General features: G+C 37.5%; 1 protein-coding gene across 17 annotated transcripts in view; it reads right to left on the reverse strand.

The window, feature by feature from the left end:
* The window catches only part of PDE4D (phosphodiesterase 4D), a 530,620-nt gene that overhangs the window by 24,276 nt on the left and 479,996 nt on the right, over positions 1-26,348 (reverse strand). For all 17 annotated transcript variants that reach the window (XM_085566236.1, XM_085566237.1, XM_085566235.1 and 14 more), the window contains one exon: positions 22,900-23,012. In XM_085566236.1, the coding sequence (XP_085422362.1) occupies positions 22,900-23,012 (113 nt within the window). The remainder of the gene's footprint in view (positions 1-22,899; positions 23,013-26,348) is intronic.

Genomic DNA, 26,348 nt, shown 5'->3' on the forward strand with positions numbered 1-26,348 from the left:
TATCAACAGCTACCAAATAAGGACCTGAAGAGGAAGCCACAGACAGAGGCAGCGATCCCTCCCATAGAGCCATACTAGCAGCCAATAGTGTGTCACCCTAAAAGATATAAATCTGCAGGGCTGGTGTCATGATGTAAAGTAATTTACCATTGGCTGATTCTGGGGACTCTCTTGGGCATGGGATATTTTTTATTTTTTTTTTCCCTGACAGCAAATGCCCTTTCCTAATGGTATCCCTGCCCGCAGCATTCACATGTCATTCAAAAATAATTGGGCTTCCGCAGCATTTACCAGTTTTCAATGAACACACCATCCAAGCAATCAAAATCAGTATTGTGTTTACATCTGTCTGGATTGTTTAGTGGGTTTATTTTTTCATATGAAAGAAAAATGTATTTTCAGGTGTTTTTTATAGGGAAGAAACCCAACATAAATAGATTAACTTGTTTCTTGAAGAGTTTATGATGTACCTTAACAATGAAATTTTTTGGCTTTTATGCCATGTACATTAAAAACTGATCTACTTCAGACTATTGGGCCAGGCTGCTAATGCTTTTTTATTTAAAGAGATAAATACAGTTACTATTAAACTAAATCAAGTCACATGTCTTACAATACCCAGTTAATGTTAATTCTATGGAGATATAAGTAAAATAATAAGAGTACTCAAATTCTCACTGTATTTATTCAACTTTTGCTCTTTCTGCCTCAGCAGATTATTATAATCATTTACAGCCATACATCATTGAAAAAAAAGAAGGGATTAATTGAAAGTGGAGTGTGTCAGTGAGCTGACTCAAGCATTAAATAAAAGATCCCACCATCTGTCACTCAGAGACCAAAACTTGAAAGGGGGAATACATTATGCTCATGGCAGGGGGGTTGGAACTAGATGATCTTTAAAGTCCTTTCCAACCCAAGCCATTCTATGGTTCTCTGATTACCTTGCTCCACTCTTTGCAAGGCACATGCACTACTGCAGCAAATTTCTGAGTCTTTGCTGTGTCAAAAGAAAGAGAGAGTGACCATGGGCAAATGTCTGAGGACAAGCTGAATGAGGTGCGGCAGTCAGCCTGATCCCACACTGCTGATTCACTGGAAGATGCTGACTGAGAATGGTCATAAGAGAGGTTCTGGCTAAAGTAGTCAGCCAACACTAAGTGCTTCAAAAAGAATTGAACCTATAAAGATCAATATGAGATCAACAAATCTCTTCCTTACAGGAGAAAAACCTAGAGCAGTATGAAAACTGGATACAATCAACAGATCATCAGTACTTAAAGTATTTTCATGTGGAAGGCATACTGTTTGCCTTAGAATAGATAATATAAAACAATTCTGACACATTTTAATATTCACAGTTATACTTGGCTGAATCTATGAAGCTAAATGCATATAAAACAATTAAGTTTTGAAAACACACCTGGATTACTAGAAAATCAGCAAGACATTAAAGAAGTCAAAAGGTACTTGAGGAAAATATTTCTCCTGATTCTTACAGCTCAGCTTCATAATGCTGAATATAAATCTTCTCTACATCTGTGTTTCATTGTCTTCCTATCATCCACAAGAGAGCACTGCTGCCACCTACCCAGTACCAACACAGAGCTGGAAAAATTATGCCTTTCTTCAGGAGGCAATTTCAAGCATAACTTAGAAAATGGTAAAATAACTTTTGGCTATTTTAGGAATTAAACATGTGGGTATGAAATTTGGGTTGCAATAGATTGTATGAGAAGACATGAGAAAGTCAAATTTTAAATCTTTCTTACTTTGCTACTAAAGACTGCTTCCTCATGAAATATTTACAACTCTTCCCAAAGAACTGTTCCCAAAAGAACTTGATTCAAATAAGAAATATTTAAAATGGCTGGTATGTAAATTTCACCAGCTGTTACACATGCAGTAAAAAAATCATTGAATTTTTTTTCTTCTTCCCCACTAATGTATGAGTCAAAGATACGTCTATAAGAATTACTAGTTACAGTTGGTAGAATTTATTGAAGAATGGTGTTTATCGAGTTATTAGCTAGGTCATTTTGATATAAAAACAAGAAAACCATTTTATTTATACATATTTATATATAACAAGTACACATTACATCAATTCATTATAGCTCGTATTAACTATAGTGATAATTACAATTACAGTTAGGCAATTACATCTGATGCAGACTGCTTATTACTGACTTGTATTATTTTTTCAAGACTCACAGTCTTAACATCATAAAATAATGATTGCTGTAATCGAATTTAATTGTATGACTTCACTGAATTAGAAAGCGTGCCCCCTGACTTTGGCAACATGGTCTTAGATGAAGACACTCAGGAAATTCAAACCGGCTCTGATTTACAAGAATGGTTTTGGTTGATTTTCCTCCTGAATTGCCAGGTTACAATCACTGTACAACTAACTTTAAAGGAGGTTACAGTAGAAAGATGAGCACATGGCAAATAGCTGAAACTAACTAAATACCTAGAGGAATTCAAGATAAGAAAAACAAAATTTAGAGATTCTTGTTTTTTATACAAATATATATCCATTAAGATAAAACATGGGGGAAGGAAGGACATAATGACATTTTCTACAATGGTTCCAATCAATCGAAGTATATGGAAATGGGTAAGGTGTAATATGAAATTATAGTAAGTGAGTAATAAAATAATTCAGAAAAAAAAAAAAAGGAAGTTTTTAATGAGCACTGTTGTATTTGAAAGAATCAAAACAATGACCTTGAAAGACTCAAAGATGATGAAGCCCCTTAACAACCTTAGCAAATATTAGCTATTATTTAATCAATTATTCTGGACAACCTCCAAAGAAGTCATAAAAGGAGGTGGCAGAGATACCAGGAGCTGCAATGTTCAGTTTTAGCATACTTTTAAAGAATTTTAAAATGTTAATTTGTGCTAATTAAAATTTACAAGCAGGATGGATGGGTATGTTCTGACCATTTCATGAAACCCCAGTCCTGGATATAAGGACAGAAGAGCTGATATACACATATTCCATGTTTTTGCTTGATATAGAAGTGATACATAAAAGTGTAATTAATGCCAGTCAGTATCACTTATGTGTTTGAACATGTAATATTCTTGTACAGTCATAGAGGATTTTGCTTGTAAGTGTAAAATATTCTGCACTACTCCCAGTGTTGAGAAAAGGCACATTGAGTGGGCTGAGGATCTGATTATAGACTCATTCCTAATGGTCATAAATGGGCTGTTTTCATCTAATGGGACTGTTTTAAGTAAGGTTTTCCATTACTTGAAACTGCTTTATGGTACTAAATTTCTTCATTGGTGATCTGCAATTACATCACTACCATGAAGATTTCCAGTGTAAAAATTTCCTAAGAACAGAAACAACTGGGAGGAGGAGTGGTTCATGGGATAAATTGTGAGGATGTGAAAGTCACCACCAGCAGCCTCACTTGTTTAGAATGTTGTCATCATTCATGTAAACCACACTTTAGGTAATTTAAGGGGAAAACTAAATACAGTTCAGGGAGTTTAATGTCTGCAAGGACATCCACCATCAATAAGGTACATGATTCACAACTAGGCAAACTACACTGAAGAAAGGAGGAGCCCTGTAGAGTATGTAAAGTCACAACATGGCATTTCATAGTGATACTGTCATCCCCTAAAATCTGTGTCTTCTGTGCCTCTAAATAAAAAAAGAGGCTCTAAGCCTCTTATTCTGGCAACACACGTAATGGAACAGCACACACTGCTTTAGTGTATCTTTCCCTAATTTCTATTATGTGCATTGTGTAGGAAAAAATGCTTGCAAATATTATCAATGTGACAGAGAAAATCTTCTGTAATAAAAGAAAAAACTCCGTCTATTTAACTTATAAGCCCACAGCTACTGTGGAGAATTTTGAAAATAAGAAAACACAGCGGACTGGACCTAATTCTGTAACACCAAGGAAGCAACAAGAAGCAATAGAAGGCAGCTGAAACTGCTTCAGTCCAACTGGGCTGAAATCAACACACGCTACAAGATGACATAGGGAAGGTCGGTAGTACCCTGGGTGTAGTAGGAAGAACATTGCCAGCAGGTCACAGAGGGTGATCCTGCCCTGCTACTCAGCCCCTCACCTGGAGTGCTGTGTCCTCAGGACAAGAGAGACATGAGAGTCCTGGCAAAAGTCTGGAAGAGGGAAGCAAAGATAATTTGGGGGGTGGAGCATCTCTTTCACAATAAAAGGCCGAGGGAGCTGGGAATGTTCAGCTTCAAGAAGAAAAGACTGAGAGGGAACCTCATCAATGTATATAATATCTAAAGGGAGGATGTTAAAAGAATGGATCTGTCTCTTCTCAGTGGTGCCAAGCAACAGGACACGAGGCAATGGGCAGAAATTAATGCACAGAAAGTTCCCCCTGAACATAAGGAACATAGGTAGGTGACTGTGTAGTCTTTCTCACTGGACATATTCAAGCACCATCTGGACTCAATCCCATGGAGTGTGCTTCAGGATGGTTCTACAAGAAGATGGGACCAGATGACCCACTGGGGTCAATTTCAACCTTTGAGTCTGTGATTCAGCTGCAGTACTTTTATGAACTGTCACATGGGGGACTTACCACCTTGGTCTTTCCTACTACAGATAAGTAATACAAAAATGTCCTTAGCTTTGAGGGAAGAACAGTGCTTTCAAATGCAACCCCTTGGACTGACTATGAAATTGCACTAAGAACATTTTGGGAGATGTCTGAGCATCAATTCTGAATACAAGTGTGCTGGATGTAATGCATATTATCTAGTAAGCAGCAAAAAGTTAAGCAAAGAAGTAGACATTTAAGCATATCACCAGTTTTAGTTTTCAAGGTGTATCATTACAAACAAGAACAGATAGCATGAACAAATCCTATATGCCAAATGAAGAGCCTTTGAAAACATGAAAAAACAAGGTTAGTGGCAGGTGGCTAGAACTAGATAATCTTTAAGGTCCCTTCCAACCCAAACATTACTATGATTCTATGATTTTTAGACTGACCTTCACACATCAGAGAACAGCAATAATCACCCATATCAAATCCAGCTCCTACTCGTCACAAATGCAGAACTGTTTTCACGGCATTAGCCAGCTCCATCCGTGAGTTGTGCTGGTGTGTACACCACCAGAATGCTTCCCTACAAAATGGAGTCTACTCAGTGCTGGAAGACCACAGCAGAAAAGAATGGTCATTTCATCCAGCAAGCAAGAGCACATGGAGGGACTCAGCCAAAACCCAGAGCTGGAACAAAGGAAGCAGCAGGACAGCCAGAGAAAACTATGCTGAATCAACCAGCCTCACCAAAATTCTCTGGGTTTCATATAAGAATCCAGGCTAGGACAGAAACTGTAGAATTTAAGTAAAAAGTCCCAAACAAACAATTAGTATTTTACAAATATGAGAAGTTGCTTCAACTGCAGCAACCAGCTGCCACACACTAAGTGAGGTGGGGGGACAGAGACAAAGCAGGGGTCTTATGCTATACCAAAAAGAGATGAACTTCACTGATGGCTGACAACTGATGACAGTAAGTGGAACACATCTCCAGTTCTTTTGAAAAAACTTTTAATTGTGCTAACTGTAGCAAGATTAAACTGTTTTAAAAAGGTTTTCTTGGAAGCCTTCTGCCTGTCAGAATTATATTTGTTAAAAATTATGGAATAGCCTATGCAGTATCATTTTTCAGATCTTTTTATTTGGAATATATAATTCTTATTCATAAAATATGAGCATTTTATGTTGCTAAAACCAACTGAGATGACAATGTTCTTCTGAACTATTGTAGGGGAAATATGTAGTAAAACCCAGGAGCTAAGGTGTTTAATAAAGATTAAAGTTGCCTTATTATTTTAGATTTAACAAAGCAAAAAAAGGGGGAAAATATTAATACATTCTTATTCTGATAAGATACATAATTCAGCGTTTGTATTTACTGCCCTCTAGTGATGATAAAAGCAATAGCTATGAATATGTAGGAACACGAAGCTTTTTTCACATCATAAATTCACAACATGGTTAACTAATTTTCAACTATGCCAGAGCAGGGTCTTTACAGGTATTCTCTACAGCTGCAGCATTTTCAATACACACTTGTGAGCAATTGCACAGGCAACAGAAACAACACCTATTTCAACTCTTATTTTGGAGATCACTGTCAATCCTTTAAGACACAATATTTACTAATCATTCTCTTGAAAGTTTTCCACATAATGACACAGTACATATGTATGTAATAGTCTCTAGAAAACAACCTACATTATATGGAGTTTAAGTTCAACAAATATTAATCTTTTTACAATATTCTGCTATGTATTTATTTCTCCCTGAATATGATCCTATCAAAACTATGTAAATTACAAAGGAGCTACTATTCGAGGCTGATTTAGATCAGAGAAAGGTCGGCCAAGGTGTGACAACAGCTGTAGTTATGACGGCAGATTTGAGGAGACAGAAAGCAGTAACAAGTAGTTCAGGTGGTTATTGCTCTGACAGAATATTGTCAACTGACACATCAATGACCCTAAAAATGCAGAATTGTATGAAAACCTTATTTCCATTCTTTTATGTAGATGCACCCTACAAGTAAATAATCACCCTCTATTTACCATAGCATAGTCATTTAAGAAGTTTATACCCACATTACACACTTTTGCAGATAGCTGTATCTAGGAAAAGTGCAAAGAGGTGTAATAATTCAGAGAGCTTCAATGGCACACTTATCCTAAGACTGATATGACTATACCAGTACAAACTAAGCTTTACATGGATTCCTAGTTCATACAGAAAGCTAGTTTGCTATGTAAGAACAAACCTCAGTTTTTTTACAGGTATTGCTGGATTAATCTTACTTCTCCTGTAACATGGCATTCTTATTTTAATGATGTGCTTCTACTACAGACCTTGCCAAAATCAAGCTTTAACAGTTCATCAGAAATCCTGCTGAATAGTTGTATTTTTATGCTAAAAGAAATGAGTTTTTCACCCCTCTTTGTACAGTTGTGGGAAAAATAAAATTCCACAGACAAAACCAGAGATTTCTGGAATTAAGTGATTACTAACACTGCAACAAGCTCAATACAGCTCTGATAAACATGCCTTAGCAAATGCCCACAAATCACACACTGTAGATACCAACAATTTGCAAGCAAACTGCAAGTTGTTTCATGCAATTTTGTTGGTTCACACTCCAGTTCTTATTAAACTATGGGTGTTGTATCTCTTATAAAAGTGCATGTGATAGCATCATTGATCTTTCAAGGAAGAAAAGATAATACTCATTTCAATGTGTCCTTCATACCTTTCATATTATTATTTAGATGCTAGAAATATGCTCCACATCTATAGAGATTCGCAAAATAGTGAACACCTATTCGTTTGGAACAAGAGAAACAACTAGTCTAATCCATTACACCCTCGTCTCACGCATATAGGGAAAGAAACCAAAATTTTATGCTTGTTCTTCTGTGGAAGTGAGCATTTCACCTGAATGCCTCTAGGTCAAATAAGCAAGAAACCACAAAACCCAAGTGGTTTCCAGACCCACATTCAGGTGTACAGTGAAGTTGGGTTTATGGCTCCACATGAGGGAGATGGAGACATGATAACATAACCAGGCTAAAGGCAGCTCTGTAGTTTCCTGAAGAGCATACCTATTACCTCTGTGATTTAAATCCTTCTTACAAGAAGTCTCAATAGTTGCATGAGGCAGCTTGTGGTATGTTTCCTTACTCCTTGCCTATAGATACCAGTGGTTTGCCTCTTGTGCTACACACAGAAACAGAGTGCCTTTAGGGTCTCTGTGCCTCAGGCGGTGGTGACAGTGCACGCTGGGTGCTGCTGCATTCCCATCATGTGGACTGGCTCTGCTCCACTGCCTGGTGCTCAGTGCATCAGCCATGAATGAGCTCACATGCAGCCAGGGCTTAGCAGGCTCAGACCAGACCACGCTGGGAGACCCTGGTCAAGCCCTGCTAAGGGCAAGTGACACACCCATACCTGACAGTGAACACTCCTCGCTGCCCCAAGTCACAATGTCTCCTTTTGAGGTTCTTCCACAAATGCAGACCTGCATCAATCCATCCCAAGGTCATTTTGTTCCTTCCTACTCCACAGTGTAGGTTGTTGTGAGACAGTGGTATGAACCCTGATCCATTCTTGAGCCACAAGGCTCAAAACTTGCCAGCTCAGAGTCCATGGTCTACAGCCAGAAGCCCTCCCAAATACAGCCATTTTTGCACCAAGTTTTAGCTCACAGAGCTACAACTCACACAACTCCTACATCTACTAGTCTCCAACACAGTCATCACAACAGCAGAAATTTTGTAGGGGTCCTCTCAGCTGCATGAATTTCTCTTCTTTTTGTGAAACTAATCTAACACCAAAGCAAGCACCATGAGTATCTCAAGTCATACATTTGAGTATAAACATACGCATTTCTCATTAACATTGTAGAAATGAATTTTAGGTGAGAGGCACCCTTTTAGTCATCCTCCAGGGGTCGTTTTTCAAATGACTGTTCAAATGTAGAAAATGCTTTTATACTAATTTTTCTACAAGAATTAGTGTTGCTCCTGAGAAACTTCAGTTTGACAATAAATCCATATTTCCAAGTAAACAGTTTGATAGTTAAATTAATATTTTATTTTAAAATACTCCAATGTGGCTTCTATTTGGCAGTTTGTTTCCACTGTGTACTGCAACACCTTATAGTTATCCCCTTTTGAAACACTGCTTTTATGCATAGTTTATAATCAGTTAATATTTTGTATTTAATAATTTAAAAGTACATTCATAACAAATCAATATACTTTAGCTTTGATAATTTAGTTCACTTATGAACTTGCATAGCACAGAGAAGCCTTAAAGAAAACTTCATTTAAAATTAAAAACCTATGCTTAATGAATGATAACCCATAAATGTTTACTTCTTTTCTGAACACTAAACTGATGAATCTTGTCATTCATACAAAATTTGAAGTGGAAAGTAGATTAAAAGCATGAATTAAAAGCATTGCATACTGATTAGGCTCCACTAACTGAAATACAGCATTAGATTGAGCTATATTCTCTGATGGACTTGCTATATGGATACAAAATGCACAGACATTATTCAAGTAAAAGATTGTCTATTAATCTTTCATTATTATTAGGTATTTTAACAGAAAACAATGCATTTTTCATATTTCAGTCCACTTAGATAGGTACTCTTATGTCTCTATAACAATCATCCCTGATTTGAAAACCATCTTAAAATCACACAAAACCAATAAGGGCTAAATATGTATGGTATCATCATCTTAGGATCACATTTTCATTAGTTAAAAAAAACAACCTGGGAAACTTTGTCTGCTTTTTTGCCTATTTACATACAATATTTGGAGCAGCTCAAAACACTCTGAGCAGCAATGAAACACCAGAAAGACCTTGGAAGATGCAGAAAGACATCAGCCTATCCAATTACATGGGCACACATGCAGAAGCTCACTTTTGCCCTGACAAGGATAGAAATGTTAAAAATGCTCACAGTTTGTGTCTAAATAAGTTTTCTCCAGTCTTCCAAAGAAGCTCCTGTGTAACAGCTGATTCTATCAGCTTTTATCAAAGTGACAACAATGACAAATAAAACTTACTCTGGGCTTCATTCCCAGCCTGATGAAATAAATGTAAACACTCCCACTAGCTCCAGCTAGTTGAAGTCACACAAAGTGTTCAAATGACCCAGGCAACAGGAATGATGCCCTGGTACATCAGTCCTGCCCACCCCTGTCCAATGCCATCTTTTGTCCAATCTCCAAACCAGATTAAAAAACCTCAAACTGTGTAATAAATGCAGTTCATCTGTACAGGACTGTAAAGTTAGCCAGGAGTTTATGTCTCATCTAAGGCAAATTCCATTCAAAACGATATGCAATATTTGATAACTTCAGTGAATAGTTAATTTCCATACTTCACAAGATTGGTACACCTATATTGTTAATTACTGCTTAATTTACTGCTACACATGTAAAAATCATAATCCTAGCTTAACAGAAACAAAACATCAAAGCAAATTGTTTCTCTTTTTTAGACTCTTTCCTCTGTGCATTAGGGGTGAGAATTCCCAGTATTACCACATCCAGTGTAAGCACAACACATACTTTTCATTACTAAAATGAGGATTTGCCTTGGCTATTTTCTAGTGCACCAGTATGTTAGTCACCTCATATTAAAATATTACAATAAGTTCCTGATATCAGTTAAAGTCACAGATCTTGATTAGAAAATTTTCTGAGAGAAAAAGGACTATGAAGCAAATCAGAGTGATTTCTCCAAGTCTGGAAACAGACTTCTCAAAGACCCTGATAACCAAAAAGTACAAGTCAAAAAGGATCTTATCCCTTCCAGTGCTGCTACCTGTGAGTCTGTTAGCAACAATGAGCAAACACAGTACAGGTCAGTATGACTCTCACCATTCAACAAAATTAGGTGCAACACCCACAGGTGAGACACAGGATGTGGAGGTGAAAAGAGATGCTGGAGAATACAAGGATTTGTATACAGCATGCTATTTCACAATAGCCAAGACACTGCAAAAGGAAACAAAAAAAGAAAACAAAAACAACAAAAAACATATAATTCTTCCGTCAAGAGTAATTAAGGTACAGTCTCCTACTTAGCCACACAATTGAAATGACAGGTTGTAATAAGATTTAAAACTCAACATCTGTCCTCTCATTCTGCCTCTGATCAGTAAGGCAGCTTTAGTCTTCTACAAGCTCTGATAACAATTTCAAGAACAAACCAAAACTGCCTACATACATCAGCATGCTTTTATTTACACTACATCTTTTAGATCTATACAATCTAAAAGACACATGAGCACAGGAGTAGTATCTAGCTGAAAAGACAAAACACCACAACATAGTTATCAAACTATTTTTCTTCCTGCAGATTTATTTTATTCCAACAGCACATTTTTATTTTGTATTATCATTCCTACAACCTATCTATCTTTCACAGGCCGGGGAAAAAAAGATCAAATTACAGATGTATATTCCTGACCACAAAAAAATTGTTTTAGCTTCCAAATGCCAAGATTTGTTTTTGCATAAATTTTTAGAGCACTTTATCATTTTATATTTAAAATTTAGCTGCTGCATTTTTAAAATAGATGTATGTACAAAAAGCTGTGCTAGAAATGCCAAGCTCTGACCACACATCAAAAACTTCATCCTGAAACCTTTTCAGCAACAACCATAATGAGCTGCAGGAACTCCATCCTGGCTAGAAAATGCACATCATTTTTCACTGATTGTAAGACAGGTGGGGAAAACTATCAAATTTCAAAATGTAATCTTACCTGGGTCCAATATTCAGGCATGCAAAACTTTGGCTGTGACTTCAGAGTACAGGAAAAATATAGTCATTTTACTGAGAAATCTAGGTGTTGGGCTTTAAACTTTATGTAGCCAAACAGATATTCAGTGATTTATCAAAAAATTCATCACATTAACACCTCTAGGACTTAAACATACTTGTAAGTTCTCCACCTGAAATTTCCAGTGCAAGGAAAAGTAATTAATTTAAAGGCATTCTTACAGATTTAATTTCATTTTCTTGTGTTTTAAAGCTGTTTTCCTGCAAGGAGTGCATAACAGAAAGACTCTGACATGTACACACAGAATAGTTTTGTAAAATCAAGGATACTTTCTGGCTTCTTGCTGAGACACCACAGCCTACACTTACTACGAAATGGCACCCTCATCTCCACGCCATAGGTCAGGCTTGCACTTTTCCCCCCAGCCCTGCTCGTTTAGGACAGGCCGAGGTGCTTCCTGTCAAGGCGAACATTCACAGCAGCAGTGGCAGGAGCCTCTGCCAAGGAGATCAGCAAGCAGCAGAGGCAGAAATGCAGAGGAATCGGAGAACTCTCCCTGCACACCAAACACTTCGACACACGTTAGTTACATCTCATGCAAAAAATGCATCCAGATTAGGCTGAAGTACTTTTAAGCTCCAGTTCTCTGTGGGAATAGAAGCTGAACAGAGGCTAAGGCTAAGAGGGAAGAATCCAGATAACTACAAGTTTAGAAAGCCAAATAAACACTGCATTTTGCAAGGTCTCAAGTATCTGTCAGTCCCCCTGGTTCTGACATGCTGCCATTAAACCTCAAAGAATTGAGCAGTTTAACAAGAGCTCAGTAAAGAAACATCCTTACAAATATGCTCATAATTAATCTTTGAATATAATTATATTATTCATTCATTCCAGCAACCAAACTGAACACCGTCCTGTTGCATATGTGCTTGTAGAGAAAGTCCCTTTGTGCATGGGGAAAGCACAGCCAAAACCAAAGTGATGGAGACTCTCATACTACCCACCCATAATTTTTAACATATCAGGGTGTCCCCATTGTAAAGGTGGTAACAAATTCACTGATGCCACTATTGTGGCCACAAAGTTAACAAATGGTAGCCAAGAATCACACTACTACTGACATATTCAACAACATCAACCACATGCAAAGCAAGCAGTAGTATAGCAGCATAACCATTTGCAGAAGCAAAGAGTAATTTTATTTACGCATTTTTTAAGGTTATCAGATCAATAAAAGTACAAATTTAAATGTTCCTTCTATTTGTTATTCCTTATCACTGTGCCAATAAAGTTTGGCAAACACATCAACTATTCAAAACATTATTACATGTATAGGAAAAGTTTGCTTTTTATTGCCTTGGCAATTTTTCATTAAAATATACTTGAAGATGCACAGGTCCACAGTGTCCATCCAGCAGTCTGCTTTTTGTTTCTGTTCCATAGACTGTTTTCTACTCTATTAGTGAAAGAGCACTATCCAGCTATTTCATTTTTTCTTACTCTAAGCTCTGCCATGCCTTCTACTCATTAGAGTTATGCTTTTTCCATATACTAGAGATGAAGATTGTAGAAATACTACTAAAGAGCATAAACTAAATAAAACCTAGGATGTTTATACTTCCTTTGTACTGATCAGCTCTGAAAACAATCTGTAGAGGAATTTCTCATGGAACAAGGGCATGATATCCTTGATGGTATTTCTTCACAGGAACTGGACAACCCTGGCCTACAGAGATTATTTAGTTACAGATTACAGAGATACTTTAGTTACTTTAGAAGTATTTAGGACATCCTTGAAAAGACAATAAGCTTTGTACAAATGCAATAGTCAATGCTGGACGCTGAAAACTGTCACGTACTATAACCTGATCAGACACTTCTAACATAACAGCCAAACGATATGTGATTTGTAGATGCAATCATACTATGTTAGCCAATGAGTGTTAATTAGCTATTGTATTACATAAGCCAATAAGGCATAAAACATGAATAAATTAGACAATAAAGGAGTATGACATCTAGCCATATTGGTTTGAGTGTCATTACTCCAGCCAGTTCTCCATGGAACCCTCTTCAACAATCAACTGCTTCCTTATGTCAGCAAGTACACATGAATGACATCCTTACTTATTATCAGCTTCACTTTGATGATCTCTGAAGCACCAAAGGTGGGGGGGGAAATATATTATGAAAAGTCATTGTTTCTATAAAAAATAATCCTTCCATTTACATTTTACAATGTTCAATATAAACCACTACACTGGGAGAGAGAGGAAAAAATATCTGACACCTTCATATCTAGTCCCTGCAACTGAAATAACTTTTTAAGTACCAACTGATGCAGAGGTTCTGAATTTATTGATGGGTATTGGTATAGAACAAGAGAACTGTATTTTATTATAAAAGTCTACCTACCCAGTGTAGAGTCCTCTTCCTAGAATTTGATTTACTTGATTTGATTTATACTAAAGCAACTTTATTACTATTCACTTTACTCTCGGTAATTAGAAAAAGACATCTCTGTTATAACAGCTGATTCTGGATCACAAAAGTCATGTTTATGAAAATACTAGTATCTCAGCTGACAGTGTGAGGTTGTGTGTAACCCTGGATAAAACTACTGCATTAAGGGTAGAATTCAACTTTGAACACAAACCAGATAGCCTGGTTTAAATACATTAACGCCTGCTTTTACAGGTTGTCTAAATCGTGTCAACAAATTCAATTATAAACCAAACATTTTTACATGCATCAAAAAATACTCCTGGACTTACACATCTGGGTAATATGACTGACATAGTGGAATGATTAGGAGGTTGAAGTTAACCATACATATTTCCTGTAGGGTTTGGCTGTTTATTCCAGAATAAAATTAACATTGACTTAATTTTGCATAAACCAGCAGCAATTCTGAGTGGAAGGTTTAGTCGATGGTATTGTCTTGCTGTAGGATCTTATACAAGTATTCAACCAGCTCATTTTCATTAGCTGGCCATATTAGTGGACTACAACTTAATAAAAGCAGCAAGCTGTTTAAATTTTATTTCTAGAGAATCTTGTAATTGGGCCTGATACATTAGCTTGATTTAGTGCTGCTCCACTGCTGGCAACTGTAGATGGCACTGCTGTCTGTGCAGCTCTTTTTAAACACCTAGAGCAGGCAAACAGAGAGAACAACAGGCAGAACTTGAACTTGCACTAGCACAGCAGTGCCTCCCTGGGCTGTCGATCCAGACGAAGCAGCAGTCCCCCATGGCAGCACATCATGCCCACCAGGCACACAACAGGGGATTCACAGGGTAGGTTCACCTCTGACCTGTTCAGAGGTGAACAAGCTCGAGAGGCAGCTGCTGGCCACTGCCCTGCTCACATGCTTTCGAGGCAGGATGACTAGCATCACTTTCCATCATGCCTTAGCTTGCCTAGATTCAGTTTTGTAGCTCGCATGGGGATTGGTTGTGAGTTAACTGGGATCAATTTCTATTGAAATAAACTTTATTTTAAAAAGAAAAAGAACAAACAAACAAAGAAAAAAGTCACAGACCGGGAAATACCCACCTACAGTATACTTAATCCTGTGGTGAGTCTCCTAAACATGTAAAGTTTAAGCAGATGATACCAAAACCCTTACCAATATGACTGAAACAGGAGAACACTTTCTTAGTACAGTGTCTTTATGAGACAAAGTCTGAAGTGACATTTCAGCAAATACTATATTTATTATACCAAAACTCCATATAATAGTATGGATTTACCAAAAAAAAAAAAAAAAAAAAAAAAAATGGCCACTGCTTCACTGCTTTCCTAAATTCTTCACATTACAGTCTAACCCTGACTAAAGCAGCACCCTATCAGGATTACAGTGACAGCACTCTTGGCTCTAAATATCATCACAAGGAGCCACAAATACTTAGATACTTCTTATACCTTTCAGTTGTCATGAATACCACATTATTAATAAAAAGAATACCCATGAAAAACCTTTCCAAATAAAAGTTTTTTGGAAAAAAAAAAATTGTAAATGCCAAAAAAAGAAAAAAAAGGCACAATGATGTCTTCAACTTAACTAAATAATTCAGTTCCTGGAAAAATTTCATAATTTTAAAATCTCTTATTATGATAGTTGAAAATAATGTAGTTTTCCCACATTAAACCCTAGTTATTTACTCTGTAACATTTTGTCTGGTTTTTTTTCTGTCCCATTATGCTAAAGGAAAGAATCTTTCATACTGTGGTATTTCCTATAATTAAAGAGGCTACAAAAAAGGTCTGTTTGTATGTTAGCATAGATCATTTGTTTATATTTATGGAAAAAATTATCAAGTTATTAGGGACTGAAAAGCTCTGCAATCTTAGAAGCAGCTAAAAAGCTGAAAAGTGTTAAATAATAGCAATCCTCTGAGAGGCATAATGCCTCTTTTACACATCTCTTACATACAGGACCTTTTAAAAAGCAGTGAATGAGAGATGTAAAAACCTACTTTTCCTCTAAAATTTAATATACAAAATGAATCTGTGAGATTCAGAGTTCCTATCTTGTTTTTGAGCCTTGAAATACCAATGTTCTTTCTATCAACTGTTTTGTCTATGAACTCTAGACTCCTTTCCGCTGGTGCAGAACTGGAGAGCCTATGCTGGATAATTCTGTTGGAGAAGAGTCCCAAAAAATGTGGATGAGGCTGATCCTCCCACAGATTTAAGATATTTTGAAATCCCAGCTGCCTACTTGTCATGGCCCAAGGGGGCCAGTGATTGCCATTATGTACAAGGAGTAAGGGCTGCTTATAGCTCAGTTGCCTTGAGCCTCGCTCACCACATTTACTTCACTATCCTAGCAGAAAAACTCTGTTTCTTTATTTTTCTCATTTGTCAGCAACCCCATAGGTGTTGTGGGGTTGCTGACAAATGAGAAAAATAAAGAAACACAACCCCTATGGAAGTAGCAGGATTTGTACAGAAGAGATTCAGCCACAGCTGAAGCGGCACCACTACTCCATCCACTTGTTTCTGAGAAGATGGAGGTGCTCATAAATGATAAAGAAGGGCTGGTGCAAAGCATCTGCAGGAAGGCACGTTTCACCCTTTCTCTTGATGTAGCACATCCCTGTACAGTACAGCAATGAAAATGCTATCTCCTTTTATTTTTTTATGTATACATATATGTACACCTCACTCATCACTGCAGTTACCCCAGAGCAAGCCTGCTGCCCTCCAGAAGCATGAGAAGTCTCAAATGAGAGCAAGTAAGCTGCGTATAGGGAACTGCACTCAAGCCCAGAGGTCTTAAAATTCTTTCAGTCTGGCTTCAGTGAATGGAAAGCCAGCAGTTTTCTGAGAAAACTACTCCTTCCTTACATCCACAACATTCTTGCTCTTTTCTTTTGTTATAGAGTACAACAAAATTGGGGAAGCCATACAAGTGTGCATTAACTCAAATTGAGGCTTGCCCCTTATCAGTATACCTTTACTTTGTCACTTTACGAATGGAAATCTTTAATGAATAAAAAATTTCCTGATGCTGCACTGAACAAGCAGTTTCTGGCTAACAGCTGCCCTTTAATCACAATCTTAATCACAAGCAGCACTCTAATGAGCTAACCAAATCCTCAGATTTTCTTGAAGAGATTTGAGAATTTAAGACCCAATTAAACTATAATGTCAGCCAGCCAAATGCAATGGCATTGTCAGTCATTATATAAGAAGACTGCCACATAATAAATCCTATATTTACTCATGAAAACAACAAATTTCTTTTCTAGTGCTATGTTTCCAGCACCTATTTTTTATATGCAGTAGTTAACCCAAATGAATGACCAATGTTTAAATCCTCTTAAGTGGATATGACATATTATCTTGTCCCTTAACTGGAAACAGGTCAATTTAACCAGTGGCTGTGACAGAGGAGACAATTTTACTCTGGCTGAGCTTCCACATTTGGAAATATCATTGCAAAAAAAAATTATGCTTTTACATACAAAATGTAATTCAGGAAGACAAGCTCTTTACTGTGCCGTGAACCTAACCCCAAACCTGGAAGAAACACAAAAAAGACAACAGTAAAATCTAGCCTGTTAACAAAAAAGTCAGTCACATTGATTAGTTCTAGACCCAACCTATCTAGGACCATACAAAAGTACCAGCCACGACAGCACTTAAGCTTTTTCACAGAACAAGAACAAATATACAACAGATGGATGGACTAAATCAGAGGTCAGTCTGTCATCAGCTCCATTTTTTCTAGGCCTGGGTAAACTCAGAGAGCTACTGCCAGCCTGGGGTAACACAATAATGTTTCTCCATTCAGTGGGGGGCTTTTGTCTAAGAGCTGCCAAGGAGCTCTGGCCCTGCTTTTTTCACCCCAGCAAAGGTCATGCTGGAATGCTGGCAGCAGGGCTTTCCTGGGAAAACTCAGTGAAGGTAACACAGCACCTCTGTTTGAAGCATTTTAGGGTTTATACATGGTCCATTATTTGACCTAAGTAATAAATTTATCCTCACTCTTTCCCCAGATATTATGTTACTCAATCACCCATTACCTGTGTATGCTTTTTAGTGCTGAAAATATGAAAGGAAAAATACTTTTTAAGAGTAAGAAGATGTGATTGCAAATGAGCTCAAAGTAGCAGATGAGGAAATGTAAAAAAAAAAAAGTAACTGAACAGATTTCATGTTGCCTTCAAGTATCATTTTGATTTACATTAAATATTTACGGGTAAGTAATTTTTAAAAAATAAAGTATCATTAAGATTATTGTTTAAATGTACATAGTAGGTGACAAGTACAGGACTATAAATATAAGCCCTGGTTTACATTAGGGTAAGCTTTGGACATTAGCTGGTTGATAAAATTGATACTTTGGGTATTTTCAAATCACCAAAAGAAATCTCAAATTTGTTTTTAAAAAGTAAATAGCACTAGTAACTGTCTGTAAATAGACTTCTATACTCTATATGTAAGCATGTGCACATACTGCTATACAACCTGGACAATTATAAGACTATATTTAAAAAGTAGATTTGTAGTTAATGCAGTCTGACTAAATGAAATCAAAATTTTCTTTGCTCTAATACCTAAAAGAGATTCCTGGACAAAGGCATTCACTTGGGACTTGTAGTGGGAAAGAAGTGCCCTATGATTGGCATCTTCTATACTCTTGCTCTTTATCACTTATTGGCAAATCCTGCAAAAAACATCATCTGCAGGAGAGCTAAAGCTGAAACAAAACCTAATCAGTTCGAAACTTCTCCCATGTCTAAGTTCAGATACTAAGACACATAAAGCATTCAACAGGAGATGCTTGCATAATCATGACTACAGAAGTGAAAATATACTTTTGCAAACAAGTTTCATTATCCATACTCCTCCATTTTTGACTAATCTAAAAATAATTCTAACAGAGAGGAGTTTCTACATCTTTATAACTGGAATTTTTAATTTGTGTATTGTCTATCACAGAATAACTCTCAGAATCCATAAACTAGGTAGTGGCATACTGGAAGAAGACAGTTCTTCTCCCAGAGTATTTAAAATCTATTAAATATTGCTTTAATATTACTTAGTAGGAAAAAAAACCCAGGATGCTATCCATAAGAAAAAAAAAAGGAAACTATTAAAAAGAAAAAGAAAAGCATAAAATCATCACTCTGCAAATTGTAAATTTTAAAATATTATTTGCTTGTATATGTGCATCAAAGTGCAGCTGTATCTAAAGTTAGAAATGACAATCAATAAGTTAGTAGCCTCCTAAATCCCATATTTTTCAGGAGATATTACTCATAATTCAGTCTAACAAAAAGTGATATGGGTTGGGATATGTGGAAATGTGAAAAGTTAAACAATGACATCTAATTATGCCTTGGGATCCTATTTCTAATGACCCAGATTTGTGAACTATTTCCTAAAATTATTTTTTATCTGTCCAATAAAGCATTACCCAGAAAAACACAACAATGCTACAGTGCACTAACATCAGGCAATATTAAGAGTACATCATACACAAAAGACAGTTCTCCAAAAATAAAAGACATTTTAGTCAATTTTATAAATTTAAGGTGCTTCTTATATGTCTGCTTCGGAACTTTCAAAACTTTGAATGGTTTCTAGAGGAGAATGAAGATGACAAGCTTCCTGCACTTTTGAAAACCTGGTTTTCTTTTGCTAGTACATAATTTCAGAAGCTAGAAATGTAAGTAAACACCAAGTACTGTAAGATTCATAAAACACAATGACAAGTGACACTACAACTACATATTATGTCCTTTCAAAATCACATTGATTTACAAACTATGCCTATGGGTGCACCAGAGATCCATCCATCAGTTACTTCACAAGCAATGGCTGAAAGCATTTTGAAATTTTTGTATCATTGAGATGGCTGGGAAATGGAAAATCATCTGGATATTCCAGTCATACTGATGTAATGTAGGCAGCCAAGCATCACAGCAGGCTTCCTACAGAACAGACCTATAGCCTGCTTTCAATGTTTTTGGATAACAGTCCCACAACATAGCGAGGCATACCCAGAGGTTGTGGATAGCACCCTGTCACTACTGCTTTAATCAATTTTAAGTAGTGAGAAGAAGGATCTTCTTATGTACCTGCGTCATTCCACTTTCTGTCATCCAAAGCCGTGAGCTGGCACGTCATAGACTACTGCTAATTAAGCATCAGGGGCATATAAACAAAATAATTATCCCTGGACAGGGATACGCTAATGCTAGTCCCACGCAAGCATTACAACAGTAAAGGGATTCCAAACAGATGAAGCCAACAGTTCAGACTGTCAACTCACTGCACAGACAAGGACTGGAGTTAAGACTCACTCCCTGGACTACTCCAAGCATTCAGGATATGAAATACTGCCCTCACAATATTTTTTTTTTTCTCTACTAATGACCCAGATTTCCACAATGGGCAAAAGTTCTTACCTAGTGCAGAGCTGAGTTCTTATGCCACCCCTTATATCTTGCATTTTTTCACATAAATAAAGAAAACAAATACTGATGAAAATGCTGTTACATACAAAATAAAGGGGAGAGAAATAAGTAAGGGAAGTAGCTGAAAGATCACACCAACAATCAGTCAGTCTTGTGGGTTGGATCTTTGAGAAATCCAGACAAAAGGAAAGAGAGAAACACTGTGAGAAACTATGTTCTTCTGTACCACTAACATTTCTTTTCCTGACTTTCTCATCAAATTTTACAGGACCTACTCTTCAGATAGAGAACAGAGTACTCTTGCATGTTCACTTCTGTACTGAAGTCTATGTTCGCAGCCTTCAGTAAAGCTTTTCTTCTTCTGTTTCTCAGTAAGGTAAAATAGTGTAATTTATCTATATGCCTCACTGAGAGGTTGAAGTTTGAAGTTACATTACAATAGGAGGTATTGTAGAAATGCTGGGTATGTTTCAGTAAGAAGTATTAAAATTATTCTTTAGAATAAACTACTGTACCCCAAAATGAAAATCCTCCTGCACTAAGTTTTCTCACACTATGGTATAGGCTTGCTGGTTTATATTCAAGATTATTCACATTCTGGATAGAGGAACAGATTTAGACTTTGTTGTTTTTGTTGGTTTGGATTTTTTGGGCTTTTGTCTGTTCTTTGGGTTTTTAAAATCATCTTATCAACCAAAACAAAAGCTCCTAAATTAGGAGGTTTGAAAGATCAATGAAAGATAACACAAATTTATATACAAGCAGTTAGATTTCCAAAAAGAGAGTGACAATGCTCACTTACTTAAACAAGTACAAACAAAACTTAGTATCAAACTCAGTAGCACCTGAGTCTACTTACAGATGCAAATCAGTTGTAAAATTTTATTTTTAAAATGTCCTCTTTTTGTAAAAATCTGAATATAATTGGCAAACCCCAAAAAAACATTGATTTGCAATTAATTTCACCTCATTCTAGAAACAGCTTATCCTCACTGTTAATCAAATATACTGTATATCTTATCTATTATAGGGAGTTAAGAAATAAATACTTGACGAAAATGCAGCATTTTGTGAAAGAATGGTTATACAAGCATCACAAGTCAGGAAACACACAGGTATTCAAACTTGTTAGCAAGAAAAGACCAGGTTGAGTCGGTCTGATCTCACTCCCTCTGGAAACAAAGTTTCAGATTCATACAGTGCTGAAACAGCCTTGGAAACTGTTGAGTTTGTAACTTATCGATGCATACGCAATAGGTACTGAGTAACAAGATATTTCGGCTGCAATAAAAACTGAAAATGCAGTTCTGAGAATAATATAATACCAGGCAGAAAACTCTTAAAACAGAGATCGAATTGGTGCTAAGAGTCTCTAAAGCCAAGAAAAGCACAGGGAATATTACACTGTGGGATTAAACTGCACATGTGTGCAGATACTTCATCTGGCATGCAGGCACACTTCAACAGAAATTTAACAACAGTCAATAACAAAGAGCAGATACTTGGTAAGAGCAGTCAAGGCAAGACAGTAGAGTATTAAGAAGGCATAAGCTGCATCAAAAAAACTATCTTCCAACTTAAAATATTAATTACAAATGAAATGGTTAAAAGATGCTAAAATATCATCAGCTGACTTTGCAAACATAAGAGTAGGAAAACTAGCTTAATTAAACTAGTTTAATTAAAACTTTCTTATAATTTCTAATTGTATATGTCGCTGTTCAAGTACTCAGTTGATGAAAAATATAAAAATAAATTTTGAAGTAACACAGCACTTTTATTAATTCACTTAAAAAAAAAAAAAAAAAAAAACTACAGAAATGTACCTGTATATTTCTTACAAATCAAAATCAGGAAAGAAAGTTTACTTATGGACGAAAGATGTCAAAACTCAATTTCAAATTGCAAAACCAAAACACATACAGACCATAGCAGATCCTGGCACAGAGTTCCCAGATAATGCAAATCCTCAGCTTCCAGGATGCAAAGGAAGTGCACACTCTTGTGCAGAAGCACACCTCTGGATGTAGGTGTCTATTGTGATGGTACTTTGGTTGAGAGCATGTTCTTTCATAACAAATAGCATTATGAGAGCTGTCATCATCATTGTTTACAAGCAGAATCCACCATACAGCTCCTCTGGGCTCACGAACTATCTTTATCACCTTTTATACTACTTTCTACACCGTTTCTAGGAAAGATCCCTAATTCTGTATGGGGTTCTGTGAAAAGAAGGAGCAACTGAAGAGATAATTGCCAATAGCCCTGAACAAGCTCTGCTTTTTTTTTTTTTTTTTTTTTTTTTTTTTTTTTTTTTTAACTAACACACACAAAAAAGCAGTGTAGCTTTACAAAACCTGCATCACTTTCACAACTTGCACTGAAATTTAAAGGAACTGGTGTATAAAACCACAACAGAACCCGCTCCCGCTCCCAAACCTATGTGTGGGCGCTGCTTGTCCAGGTGAAGTTTCTCCGCCCGGGGCCGCTCCAGCGCCTCGGCCCCTGCGGCCGCCCTGACCCTGCGCAGCCCCGGCTGCCGCGACCCCCGGGCTGCGCGCAGAGGGGAGCGGCGCGGCGGGCCGAGCCCCGGGCTCCTACCTTGTTCGAGGCCATTTCGCTGACGGAGTGCCTGGTCTGCAGGGTCTCCAGCTGGTCCAGGCACCAGTCCAGCTCCTCCATGGTCTCGCTAGCCAGTTTTTGGTAGGCCTCCTCTGCGAAGAGACAGGGAAAGGAGCGCTCAGTTCGCAAGCGTTTCGCGGGGAGCGCCAGCGCGCCCATCCTCTGCCGCCGGGTGCCCGGGCACGGGCGCTGCTCCCTCATTCCGCCGGGCCGCCCTGCCCCTCCGCCGGGCCGCGCCCCGCGGAGGCACCGGGCAGGCACCGGGGTCCTGCCGGGCTCGCCCCTCGCCGCCCGCCCGGGGCCGCTGCCGCCCGCAGCGCCGCCCCCTCGAGGGAGGCGTCCGGGGCCGCGGCTGCCGAGCGCGCCCGCGGCCAGCCGCTCTCCGGGCGGAGCGCGGAGCCGCCCTCCCCGTCCTCCTCTTACCTACCGACCGCGACACCATCAGAAATTAGCCGGGTAACCTTTATAGAAGCGTAGGGGAAGGTGCAGGAGCACATGTAAGCGCTCCGAACAACGCCGGCCCGCCGAAGCGCCAGCTGTCAAAGGAGTGCTCGTATAACTGCACTTGTATTTATTCTAACCCAAAGCCTGTGTGTGTGCGTGCTAGAGCAGGCACAAAATATTGCACTTTGGCTGTAAGCATAAAAGAACAGATGAAAACTGGATATAGGAACACAATATGGAAAATGAACCGAATAATGGTATGGAAAAACCATGGTTTAACCTAAACTGCTAAATATTCAGTTAGAACTAACTGTCTTGCAGAAGTTTCAGTTAAAGACAGGAAGACATACCCTTCTTCAGAAACTCCACAACAACCGGAAATCTGTTGTCAGTATGCAAATAATTTAAGGAAAATAATCCTATATACAGCGTGCAAGCCTCACCTATCAAGCCTGGCTATTTTTCATTCTAATGTAGATCTGAAGGCAAGAATGCTTCTCCACATTGAACTCAGAGCTGACTGAGTTTTAGCTCAGGTATTGCATCTTGCAAGCTGTGTATCTGAAACATCAAGTTTTGAAACTGCTGGCATGGACACATCTAGATCAGCTACATGCAAACATTCCTCCAAGTCAGAGAAATGTTTCTTCCGTGCACTGGTTTTGAACATCTGTAACATTTCCCTTGACTTGTTTCACATCTATAACATCTCTCTTAACTTGTTTCACATCAAATTAACCTTATTTTCAAAATGTCATACAAGCAAAAAATCAGGAAAATAAATTAACTAAAACTCCTTTTCAAATAAAACATCCCAGGATGGACTACTGCCAAATAGCTCAGTGCATTACTGTACAACATCCTGGATGCTAGACCTGTATCTTTTTATGTTTCTGAACACATGCTTAGAAACTTCAAGTTTCCTCACAACTTTTAAACTTCACATACTTGTGGCTATTGCAAAAACACCACACAATTTTGAATAAAGTTCACTGTCATCTGGAAAAAGAAAATTAACACAAGGAGAAGTTTGAATGGAGATTAATTGGCAGAACCATTTAAAGAAAATTTTGCAGTGCCTGCCACTTCAGTAAACACATTAACCAGCACTCAGCAAAAACACTTCCCATTAAATTGTAAACTCTGTCATTCAGATGCATATTTACTACAAATTCTCTCTCATCCAAACGAATTCCCTGGCCAATAAAGTCAGCCTGTTTCTCTATTGAAAGTGAATGCATGATAGTCTTTAATACAACACATATCACAGATCACCAGTTCTTGAACACAGTAAAACAAATTTGTATGATGTTATTTTCCCGCTAGCCTGAAGTCTGCCCAACAGTAATTCTTGAAAATCAGGTATTGGGAACCATGTTTTTCTTAACAAGATCTTCCTTCTCAGCATCCCTTCTAATATGTAAGAGAGTATGTAGATAAGGTTTTTTCCCTCGAATATGGAAACAACAAAATAAACCCAAGGGATAAAATATTTAGGTAAAACTAATAAATACTCAGTTTGCTATTTATTTAGCAAAAATATATACATTATCAATGGCACCTTACATTCAGGAATCTTTGTCTACTATTTACCTTAGCAGTACATCTCAAAGCACATTAGAAAGCAGAATCCATCACTCACAAGTACATCACCCTCAGGTTGCGTCTTAGAATCTCCCACTTCAGACTGCCACACTTCAAGAGTCTGTGACTGCTGTGGAGGCCCGACTGACCACTCAGGCTAAGGAAAATTCTGATGGCCAATACTAGGTTTAAGATTTGCTGGACTTGGCACCTCCTGACAATTCTTAGAACTCAGAGCTGTCAGACCAATCTTAAATGGAAATAAAAGGTTTTCTAAATGATGGCAAAGTACCCATCAAACAAGCACACCTGCAGTTCTGAAGGGCAGAACAACCGTAGGAAAGCTTTTTTCTGAACAGTACCAAAGCTCTAAATTTGGCCCACACTTTTGTTGTTATACAATGTGGTGAAAAATGTTGAGGTTAACAGCTTTTCAAATATAACACTCTAGTGCCACTAAGCTAAGAATAAAAGAATAATTATCAGCTGTGCAGCTTTGAGAACCTCACAACACAGTTTCTGACTTCTCTGTTACCTCTAAGATAGCACCCTGTAATTAGATCCAGGACTGATCTACCAATAGGATTTTTTGTTTTAGACACGTGATCGAGCTTTCCCACCCAGACGATGCAGTCTTAAAACAGATTGACTTCTGAAAATGATAGGCATCTTGAAATGTCAAAGGTTCTTTAATGTCTCATTAGGCTCTCGTATGAGGAAGAGACACTTTAACACCAGCTGCTTTAAGAATTTGCGTGTTATTTTGTATATGCTTTTAGAAAAACGGAAGTGACAGCAAGTGTTGTCTTTTCAGTTTACAGGTTAAAGGCAATTCCAATATATGTAGCTTTCAGTATCACACATAAGGAAAAAAAAAAAAAAAAAATGAAAGGCTAGCAGAAAGAAAAAGCTCTACCATAATAATTTGGCACTGCACAGCTATATTTTTAAAGCGTATTCTATTGTCTGTGTTTATGGAAGTCTTGATTCTTAGCACAGTGCCTAACACATCACCATAGATGGCTGTACTTTAACTCACATGGTTATTTGGGAACAATTCCTGTTCAAAAATTTTGAAGGGAAAAAATTACTTCATGGCAATATTTATGTAGAGTGTCCACTTTATGTAATGGTTTGTCATGATTTTAATATATTAATTCATATATATAATTCATTATATATAATACAGTAACATAATTATTACTATATTATGATAGTAGTTATTCTGCTACTCCTGGAGAACAAAGAGCAATATTATATTTTTCTGCTCAACTAGAAAGGCACTCAAGTGTATTTGTAGTAATCTTTGTAGTATTTTAATGAATTTCAAAACAGCAAAATCAAAAAATAAGTACAGATTCTTCATTATTGTCTGATCAGTTGAGATCATCTAAGTGATG

This window comes from Lonchura striata, chromosome Z (genome assembly GCF_050655825.1).
Source record: "Lonchura striata isolate lonStrDom1 chromosome Z, ASM5065582v1, whole genome shotgun sequence".
Lineage (NCBI taxonomy): Eukaryota > Metazoa > Chordata > Aves > Passeriformes > Estrildidae > Lonchura > Lonchura striata.